This window comes from Triticum urartu, chromosome 7 (genome assembly GCF_003073215.2).
Source record: "Triticum urartu cultivar G1812 chromosome 7, Tu2.1, whole genome shotgun sequence".
NCBI lineage: Eukaryota > Viridiplantae > Streptophyta > Magnoliopsida > Poales > Poaceae > Triticum > Triticum urartu.
The window spans coordinates 418,879,327-418,890,161 of NC_053028.1; the positions used below are offsets into that span (position 1 = coordinate 418,879,327).

General features: G+C 43.3%; 3 protein-coding genes across 3 annotated transcripts; 1 reads left to right on the top strand and 2 right to left on the bottom strand.

Moving 5' to 3' along the window:
- Positions 1-207: 207 nt before the first annotated feature.
- LOC125525408 (uncharacterized protein At1g01500-like) lies at positions 208-3,082 on the bottom strand. The gene is made up of 2 exons (XM_048690409.1): positions 2,571-3,082; positions 208-781 (listed from the first exon to the last, which is right to left on the bottom strand). Exons 1-2 carry the CDS (start codon positions 3,066-3,068, stop codon positions 557-559), a joined length of 723 nt encoding a protein of 240 aa, XP_048546366.1. The 5' UTR covers positions 3,069-3,082; the 3' UTR covers positions 208-556.
- A 171-nt stretch (positions 3,083-3,253) lies between these two features.
- Positions 3,254-4,173, top strand: LOC125525409. Its single transcript, XM_048690410.1, has one exon. It carries the CDS (start codon positions 3,357-3,359, stop codon positions 3,942-3,944), a length of 588 nt encoding a protein of 195 aa, XP_048546367.1. The 5' UTR covers positions 3,254-3,356; the 3' UTR covers positions 3,945-4,173.
- A 220-nt stretch (positions 4,174-4,393) lies between these two features.
- On the bottom strand, positions 4,394-7,626 carry LOC125525410 (small nuclear ribonucleoprotein E-like). The gene is made up of 6 exons (XM_048690411.1): positions 7,394-7,626; positions 7,242-7,268; positions 7,065-7,127; positions 4,892-4,970; positions 4,749-4,794; positions 4,394-4,647 (listed from the first exon to the last, which is right to left on the bottom strand). Exons 1-6 carry the CDS (start codon positions 7,433-7,435, stop codon positions 4,638-4,640), a joined length of 267 nt encoding a protein of 88 aa, XP_048546368.1. The 5' UTR covers positions 7,436-7,626; the 3' UTR covers positions 4,394-4,637.
- Between the last annotated feature and the right edge of the window lie 3,209 nt (positions 7,627-10,835).

The window sequence follows — 10,835 nt, forward strand, 5'->3', positions numbered from 1 at the left end:
TAAGACTTTTTCTTACGATTTCTCTCTTTGACCTTTGTTTTATCAACTACTGTACACGATCCCTCGCCGAGCATTCTTTTCCCCCTTTTCGCCAAGTTCCCATCTAAAACACATTGACAATTTTGTTCTGCAAGGCAGAACGGCTCATCATGGACAAGTTGCCTAACGAACAGTCTTTACCTACTACTATCATGTGCTTCTAAACACTGACGAAACATACATCCGACAACATTCGCTCATAGCGAAAGGCTGTCGCACTTGTATACACATTATTGACTTGTAGCACAATTCTGAAGCTTACAAAATAAGGCCACAGTGCGTCTGCTCCATGCCAAGTCCATTTTTGCCACTTCCACAAGTTCAGGGACACCTTCACAGATTACATACACAGATATGAGAGCTACACAAGTCAAAAACTCCAGACGACCAGCAACAATGCAACGAACAACAAATCCACCAACTATACATACGGCGGTTGGTTCAGCGCGGAACATCATCGGATGGGCCATCTCTACTTACTGGCCGTCCGAGCCCGTGTGCCTTTGTAGCGACAGTGTCAGAAGAACCGCCTCTTCAGGTTCCTGGCCGTTGCTTGGTAGGAGCTCATGAGGAGCCCAACGCCTATACCAACTCCAACACAGACTCCCAGCCCAATCCCGACGCCAACCCTAACACCAGCGTTGAACCATGTGAGTTGCCCGTCGTCGTCATCAGAGTACCATCCTTCAGGGTATGCCCTGGTTCCCATGTTCATGTCACTCTCGTCTTCATCACACATAGCCTGAGAAAGAGACACTAATTAACTAACAGAAATTTTAGGGGTTCAATAAATAAGAAACTAAGATTCACCCCAAGCATGCTGTTCCAACTGAAGTGTGACAAAGCAAATACCCCGAGATAATGTCAGTAATAGACACGGCATCAAATGCTGTAATACCTTGACTTAGCAACAATTTCCCACTGTCACTGAACCTTGAACACAACAAGATTATCTGAAACAGCAAGATTGAAACAAAAACTCATGGAACCTAATACCTGTGACCTCACACTGACAGGCTCACACGGATCATCAAAGGAAACACTGCGAAAAATTTACCAAGAGACGGCTGGAAAGTAGACCTAAGCTAACAGGTGTAATTCTCCGTGCTTTGAAGTTTCAAACCCTTATTAACATATGACATGAGTCTGGTTGCAAAGTAAATTTGGCCACCTTTGTTGCATTGTTAGGTAATATCATAACATAAGAATACCTGTTTGATCCAATTTTGAAGAGGGGGCACATTATGCCGCTTGGTAATATGCGTATTATGGAATCAGGCTACTAAAGGATAATAGCAGTATCCCTACACCACCAGTTCCTATCTTACTACATAATATGCCGCTTGGTAATCTTTTTAAGATGAGATCTACATGTATGATCTAATGCATGATCACATGGCAAAAAGATTAAGTTACGTTCAACTTTATAATACTCCAAGCTATACTAGCCAACGCAGAAATAAATAATAGACTATGTGGCTAGGATTTCCATCCATATAGAATATATTTATCAAATGTACCGACAACACTAATACTAAAAATAATAATCACCATGACACTTCTAAATATTGTTTTAAATCTACAAGAGTACTTTGCAACAATAGGCAAAAAATACATAAATTTAAAAGTCTAGTAAAAGACATTTTTACCAGAATACCAGTCATAATCAGTTAACAACGGAAAGTTACAGGGAGGGTCTAACATCTAAAGCAGCTTTCCATTTTCGGGCGTAGCGATAGCACAGTTGGCGACAAATATTTGCTGAAAAGCAAGGCAAATTTGCAACCATAAACACCCTGAACGAGCAAAGCAGTTACAATAACGAGACACTACTATATCTATAGGAAGAACTGGAAGAGAAGTCCACACAAAATCTGGCTATCAGAGAATTTGCCTGTCATCTGGTGCCCATCATAGTTCAAACAAGTAGGCACATTCTGCAGCTTGTGCATATACTACATTATTAGGACCCTTTTTGTTGCCACAATTGTTCATATAGCAAAGCTACATCCCTTGTAGGTCGTACTAATCAGTAAGATGGAGCAACCATTCTGCAGCTTATGCATATACTACATTATTAGGACCCTTTTTGTTGCCACAATTGTTCATATAGCAAAGCTACATCCCTTGTAGGTCGTACTAATCAGTAAGATGGAGCAACCATTCTGCAGCTTATGCATATACTACATTATTAGGACCCTTTTTGTTGCCACAATTGTTCATATAGCAAAGCTACATCCCTTGTAGGTCGTACTAATCAGTAAGATGGAGCAACCATTCTGCAGCTTATGCATATACTACATTATTAGGACCCTTTTTGTTGCCACAATTGTTCATATAGCAAAGCTACATCCCTTGTAGGTCGTACTAATCAGTAAGATGGAGCAACCATTCTGCAGCTTATGCATATACTACATTATTAGGACCCTTTTTGTTGCCACAATTGTTCATATAGCAAAGCTACATCCCTTGTAGGTCGTACTAATCAGTAAGATGGAGCAACTAATGCTGTCGAATTTTGATTAACTCACCGCCAAAGGTGCTGATCGCCGGCGAACCAACCCGCCAGCAGCCTCTTCCGGGGTGGCCAGCCGCAGGGCTCGCGTAAGAACGGCGGGCTCACCTGCGCAGTACCCGGCAACATAGACCTCAAAGGCCGAGGCTGAGGCCGCCGCTGCATCGGCGGGGACGCAGTCGATCGCCCAGACAGGGGAATCGGCCTTGGCGTCAGGGCACCTTCGAAGGGTGCCTCGGAGGAGGGCGACGTCGCGGTGGTCTGCAACCTCGAAGGAGGCGTCGGGCGGGGGGAGGCGCGCGGCCGCGGTAGAGACGTAGGTGGCCTCGCCAGAGACTGGGTCGCAGCGGTCGAGGCGGAGAGGGAGCGAGGAGGGGGAGGCCTCGGTCCCGGCGTGGTGGATGGCCAGCGAGAGCCGTGGCGGGGCGGCAGCTCCGGAGCTGCGGGGCGATAGGCGCACGTAGAAGAGGCGGACCTCGAGGCAGGCGCCGGCGTCCGACGCCGGCTGGTCCATGCGCGCTGGGCGAGGTGGGAGGCGTGGAATTAGCTTAGGGTTCCGCCATTGGGAAGCTTAAAGGTGGGGATGAATACGGTTAATTCATTTTGAGATTATTAAAAGAAAGCAATTACTGTTTTTTAGAACAAATTGATCACTAATGGATGGGCCTAGACTGGGACGGAGACGGACTGGGCTTTACACGGACCGTTCGCCCTAGTCACCAAATACGCAGAAGGCAGAACCCAGTGGACTGTAGTCTGTAGAAGGCGAGGAAGGGAATATTTCCACGCGAAATCCACCACGATGAGCGGCGGCGGCCGGAAGCCGGTGGGCGACGATGCGGAGGTGGAAGCGCTGCTCCGGGCGGCGCAGGACGCCGTGCTCCTAAAGCTCCAGGCCAACTCCCACCTCGTCTCGTCGTCGTTCTCCGCCGCTTCGAACCCTCTTGCACTGGACGAGGGGCCCGGTCCACTGGACGACGACCTCGCCCGCCGCCTCGACGCGCTCAGGTCCCGCCCGCCGGCGCCGAAGCGGCCAGGTGCTGCCCCCGCCCCTACAGCCGGCGGGATGGACGAGATGGAGGCACGGTTCGCGGCGCTGAAAGGCGCGGCGGTTTGCCCTGAGAAGGAGACGAGGGTGCGGCTGGAGGATCTGGGAGGGGAATCGGACGAGGAGGACGAGGTGGAGAAGGTGATGCGGTGGGCGATGGACGCCGCGCGGCTCGACGTCGCCACTGCCGGCAGTGGTGCCAGCAACGCCGAGGAGAAGGAAGAGGGAGACAAGAGCAGCACGAGTAGCGAGGACGAGGAAGAGAGACTGGAACTGGAGGAGAAGAGGAAGGAGATGATGAGCAAGAAGAACAAGGCTAAGAGCAGGTGGTTCTTCTTTTGATCTTAAATGTACGTTTGATCTCATATCATCACAAGCAATACATGTGTGTTTGATCTCATGATCACAAGCAAAGAATCCAGCAAGTGAATCCAATCAGATTATCTGTAAGGGAGATTATGAGCTTGCATTGCTATCGCTGTGATGAACATAAGAACTTGTGCAATTGCTATTGATATTTCCTGATAGAAAGTCTTTGAAAAGATTTTAAAACCGATTATGTTCTTTCCAATCATATACAGATAAATCTATGTTTATAATGAACTTTGTACCCTAGAATAAGATGTGTACAAATCTATGTTGATAATTAACTTTGCCGAGTCATCTGGTAGCAAATTCAGTTTCAGCTAGCAGTCCTTCAGCACGAGGGAAATCAAGTGTTTCACTCATAAGCAGTGAAAAAAACATAACATACAGTCATAGTAACTAATAAGCTCAACAACAGAAAAAGACAACAAGGTCTGTTCATGTCAATCTTAAACGCAACCGATAAGCTCATCATCTTGATCAAACATCTTGCACGGAGTCGACAGAATGGATTTACTGGGTCTGGGTTCATAGATGGACAACAGACGTTACATATGCTCAGTGACCACAACGACAAGCTACATGCATTTCAGCCTGGGTGGAGTTCAAAGTATCACAGGAATGCTCAACACAGGAACGAGAACGCCAGCCATCCTAGAGAGAGAAGCTTCACTTTCCACTGCAAAAAAAAAAAAGAGATTGCAGAATTTAGAGGCCTTGTTGCTTGCGATTACAGGAGCAAAAGACATGGATTCAATGGTTCATGGCACTTTCACTTACGTGTTCATCATCAGAGTTATGTTGTCACCTTTCAAGAGTATCCTTCCTGCCAATTTCCAAAATAGAAATTAGATACTAGAACTTATGAGATAATGTTTATCCCTAGTTCTGTTAGGAAAAAGCTTGGTTACAAATGTACTAACCCAACGATTTCCTGGTGTTCTTCTTAATGTTGATTTCCTCAGCATCCTCGAGAACCAGGTTCATGTACTCATCAAAGCCCTGCAGAACACACAAACAGTATAAAAACCCAGCATTCCTCAATATGACACAATAAACCACACATGTACACAAACCATTCAAACAAGGATACAGTGAAAAAGGATATTTTAAATTGACTGTATGTGAAATCTGTTATTGGCATGCTTCAGACCAACTTGTCTCATTGAGATGATTATAATACAGGCAAATCTAATATACAAACAACAACAAAGCCTTTAGTCCCAAACAAGTTGGGGTAGGCTAGAGGTGAAACCCATAAGATCTCGCGACCAACTCATGGCTCTGGCACATGGATAGCAAGCTTCCACGCACCCCTGTCCATAGCTAGTTCTTTGGTGATACTCCAATCCTTCAGGCAAATCTAATATAGGCAGCCAAATAATCTGTTCTTTCTTCTCACAGTTTTAAAAGCAAAAGTTAGAGAAAGAGACAAGGGATATGGCAACAAAAGTCTGAGAAACTGGTGAGGGTATGGCAGCAAAAATATGACAGGCACAATACTGAAAAACCCAGGAGCCCATGTGGTGGACTTATTAAGATGCGACTCAAACATGTAAACTGGAAAGAAATGCAAACACAACTGAAGCAGCACACAGCATAGGCACATCACATCGTAACCTTATCACTCGTCGGTAAAACCAAACCATGACAAGAGAAAAATCATACTGAAGCCTTAGGCAGCAACCTATGCTTCAGTTCTAGAGAATGTGTAGGATGAAAGATTTAGTGTAATTTAAAATAAAGGCATTTTTAGCCCCCTGGACTATATACTTAGTTGTCCAAACACAATCACCGATACGCATCATATTCGTTAACAAGGGGAAGGGGGGATTGCAAGTCTTGAGGGTGATTCAAAACAACACATAGAGTGATAAAAAAATCATGAGACAGGACGCACCAAACACACATGTTTGACTAACAGTAAGTTACAAAGGGAAGGTCCTGAGCCTGGGGCAAAAAGTTACGATAAGCTAATTTCTAAGGCTAAAACTATTAATATCATTGACTGAGTAAGCACACTTGTGGTTACCATCCATCACCAACCACTATTTCTTTATCTAGATTGCAATCAAGTTACCACGAACCTACACCAATGATATTCACGACTCAAAAAACAATGCCCATGACCACTATGGTCCCAAAAGGAACACATCTAGAAAATACCTTCTACAAACACTTCAGTATCTAGTATGGTGAAGTTCTGACTAGGCACATGGATAGTGCTATTATTACTTGTTCGTGGCTCCACAAGGAACCAAGTAACTACTTGTTCCTTGATTTTAAAGGTCAAGATTGGGTTGGTTTCAGTGTTACAAAGAAATAATAAAGCTTGAAACTAGGTTATGTCCCTCTTGACCAGACAAAGCATAAGTTACACAAAGAAATGCTAGGTTTCACCCATCTATTAGCAGCTAGTTAGCATCAATTTCAGATGCTTAAACTAGAAAATACCTTCTACAAACACTTCAGTATCTAGTATGGTGAAGTTCTGACTAGGCACATGGATAGTGCTATTATTACTTGTTCGTGGCTCCACAAGGAACCAAGTAACTACTTGTTCCTTGATTTTAAAGGTCAAGATTGGGTTGGTTTCAGTGTTACAAAGAAATAATAAAGCTTGAAACTAGGTTATGTCCCTCTTGACCAGACAAAGCATAAGTTACACAAAGAAATGCTAGGTTTCACCCATCTATTAGCAGCTAGTTAGCATCAATTTCAGATGCTTAAAGAGTGCACATATCATGTTGGTTGTCCAAGCACTTAATTAATCTTTGGTATTGAGCATGCAGATTTATTTGCAAGTGTTTACCAATTCTTGAGAAAAGACGCCAACACATTTTCATGTTAGCTTTTAACAAAACAAACAAACAGATGTGTTCTACTAAGTTACCAGTGTTATCATTATACTAGAGTATTAATCAATTCACCCCCACTTGCTGAGATACAAGTAATACATGTTAATAATTTACCCTCAAAGCCACATGGTATGCAGATACAGAGTTACATTCACTTAACATACATGCGAACGACCACAGAGGGATTGGTGAGGCTAAATTCTATCAATTTGAACAAGAAATCGGTGAAGGAACTTACGATGATACGACCCTCGATCCGCATATCCTTCTGCTCGAAAAGCCAGATCTGGATGCGCGCTTTCTGCACCAAAATTAGAACCAAATTAGCTCGAGCGAACCGTCAGCAACCCTAAAACGTAAGGTGGAAAAAAAATACAGACGAATTGTTATTTTTTTCCCCTCAGTCAACACTTACGCTCTGGAGGAACCGGAAGATGAGATTCTGCCGTCGCGCACCAAGGATTCGCCGACCGTCGCAGCAGCGGGAAACAAAAGCGCCAAAACGTTAGGAAACAGATGCAAAAAGAGGAGGAGAGCATATGCGTGCGAGGGGTTCGGGGAGCGTACGATGGGCTGGGTCATGATACGCTGGACCTTGGTGGACGCCATGGCTGCTGCTGCGGCGTGAGCTGCTCCTCCGACTGAAGTGTCTAGAAGCTTCTGGAGGGAAGCGCGTGTGGGCAGGCGGAGCGGGGAGGTAAAAACCCTAGATACGCCGCAGAGGAAGGGGGAGACGGCAGGGTTTTGTTTTCGCACGGCGCGCGAGAAGAGGCGGCAGCGGGGGTGCCTCAAGATTGGTGCAAGGCTTCCGACTATGGGTCCGGATCAGAGGAGCTGTTTGGGCTAGGCCGCACGCGCTGGGCTGGGCTCGCTATCTTGGCGGTGATTTCATTAAGCCCTTTCCAAAAAACATGTCCCTTTGTACGCTAAAAAGTTTTAAAATTTCCTCTTATGCAAAAAAAAAACTTTGTTAAGTAATACACCACTGTAAATTTTGTTATGGCTCGTAAAAAATATCAGGCCCTCGGAGTTTTATCAACACTTTTGGGATCTGGTGAAAATGGCTACTAAAGCTCTGTTTGATGATTTTCATAATGGTACATTTAGATATAGCTAGGCTTAACTATGGGATTATTACTTTGGTTCCTACAACTAAGGATGCAAATCAGATTCAGAAGTTCGGGCCCATTTTCTTGCTAAATGTGAGCTTTATTTTTTTTATCAAAGTTCTCGTGAATAGGTTCAATGAGGCTGCTGGAGAGGTCATTTATCCAATACAAAATGCTTTTATAGATGCTATGATGTTTAAAGTGGATTTTGAAGGGAAAAAACATGTGATAAGGTCAAGTGGCCCTTTGTTTTGCAAATGCTCAAAATAAAAGGGTTTCCTGATAAATTGGTCGATACTATAAAGGGTGGTAATGTGTGTATAAAAGCCAATGAGAACTTGGGACCTTTTTCCTACACATAAAGGGTTGAGACAGGGAGATTCCTTGTCCTCCCTCATTTTTTGATTTGGCTGCTAATGCTTTAGCCATGATTTTGGATAATGCTAGAATAAATGGTTTAACTAAAGGAGTTTTAGAGAAAAATGTGGACAATGGGACTAACATGTTGCAATATGCAGGTGATACAAATTTTTATTGTAGGATGATTATGATAGTGCACATAATTTAAAACTTGTGTTGTGTTTTTCGAGCAAATGCCTGGATTAAAAAATAACTTTCATAAAAGTGAATTATTTTTGTTTGGAGTTGCTGCTAATAAAGCAGAAAAATCGCTACAATCTTTTATTGTCCAGTGGGCTCTATCCCTATGAGATAATTTGGACCAGCTATATATGATAAGAGGATTAGAATCAAGAGTTAGAAACCTCCCGGAGACAAAATGAAAAAAATGTAGCAATTGGAAAGGCAGGTTGCTTGCCAGTGTTGGTAGGATAACTCTTATTCAATACTCTTTGACTGGCATTCCTTATTTTATGCCTTCTATGGGCTCCCTATTGGGGTCAACAGGAGAATGGATTTCTTTAGGGCAAGATTGTTGTGGCAAGAAGAGGAAGATAAGAAAAGTACCACCTGGTAAAATGGTCTGAGGTGTGTAGGCCTAAAGATATGTGGGCTTAGGTATTCAAAACTTGATTATGATGAATAAAGCCTTGTTGTGTAAATGGTGGTAGAAGATTTTTAACTTTGATGGGCTTTGGCAGCAATTGCTTGTCAAAAAATACCCAAAAATAAAGGAAAAAACTATCGCCCACACGTGTGGTGTCTTGCACATCGCCCACACGTCTTCATTACCACTCATTTTGCCACGTCAGAACAGATGATATCAGCAGGAATCTTTTTGGTTTTCAGCTTAAAAATGTTTTATCTCCTAATAAAAAAATCTAATTAAAAATCTGTTTTCACCATTAAATCCATCTCGACGAGATCTTCAAAACTAGACCCCATCTTGATATGTTTCGACGAAAAAAATTGGCCCAAAAGTTGTCATGATGTTTACACTGTAGTTGCCATAGTGCTTAAACTAAAGTTGTCATATGGCAATTTTAGTTTGTAGAGCATGGCAATTTTAGTATTTTGATGATGGCAATTCCAGTACTTTGACCATAAAAATTATTTTTTGTATGAACCATGGCAATTTTAGGTTCATGTATCATGGCAATTTTAGTTTATTGTTTTTTTTGACCTTGAAAACAGCAGGAGAGGCTCCTACTGTGATGCATTAAATCAAAACAAGGTTACATAGTATGTACATGCTCTTGAGGGAAAGCCCTCAAGAAGGAAAGGACAAGGTGTCAACTATGAGAAGCTAATACAAAGAGTGGGTGACTGAAAAGATCAAAGGAGGGGGCTCAATTACAAAGATAGGGCAAATAAAATTATGTAGTCCCAATGAGCTTTGTCCACTCTATATTTGAGCCAAAGAAGATCTGCCTTGGTTCTCTGTCTTCAAGCTGCAAAAGATGGTGGTATATGACTAAATATAAAGTTGTTCCTTTCCTTCCAGATATTCCAGGCCACAATCCCCACAAATTCAAAGAAAAGTTCCCTATTAAAAGACCTTTTGGCAGCTTGGATGGCTTCAATTCTGGAATGGTTCATGTTCCAAATGATCCCCACTTTCAACCAGCAAGAAGAGCTGAAGGGGCAAGTAAAGATTAGATGCTCAATAGTTTCTTTCACCCCATAGCTACAAAGGACGCAGTTGAACCCACCATTGATGTTAAAGTGTCGCCTCCTAAGCATATTTCTAGTATTCAATCTGTCAGCCAGCAAGAACCACATAAAGATCTTAAGTTTCATGTGAAGTTTTGACTTCCAAATCCATGCAAACGGAGGCAACGCCACAATGTCTTTATGACAGTGCACATATTTTTTTGGGGGGGGGGGAATACGTTTGCCCCCAGACATAGGTCCAAGAATCCACTGCATCCGAGAGGTTTAGGCCTTCCGGTTTAAAAGTAAGCACTGATTAAAGTTCCTCGAACGCTTCTGGCGAGAGGGGAATGTGGAACATGTCGGACCAATCATTACCTGCATAGAATTCTGCCATCGAGCAATCCTCATTGATGACAAACGAGAAGAGACATGCAAAATGATCTGCCAAAGGAACTTCATGCCATTTGTCATGCCACATGGCAAAATTTTTACCATCACCAACCAACGGAGAAGATATGCCTTTGAAAATCGGCATTAACTTGCAAATTTGCTTCCACCAAAAAGAACCACAAATCGGAGACGCGTGAGGAACAGAGTTCGAGTAGTAAGAATCCCATATGCGTCTTACCCATGGCAGGTCGGCCCTGTTGTAGAATTTATCAAGAAACTTGAGCAGGCGACCCTGATTCTGGACTTTGATATTGATAACACCAAGACCCCCATGCGCCTTGGGACAGCAAACTCTTTGCCATGCAACCAATGAGTTACAAGATTCACCTTGCTCATTTTTCTTCGTCCAAACAAATCTTCATCTCACCTTATCGAAGTATTGCAAAAAACTTGCG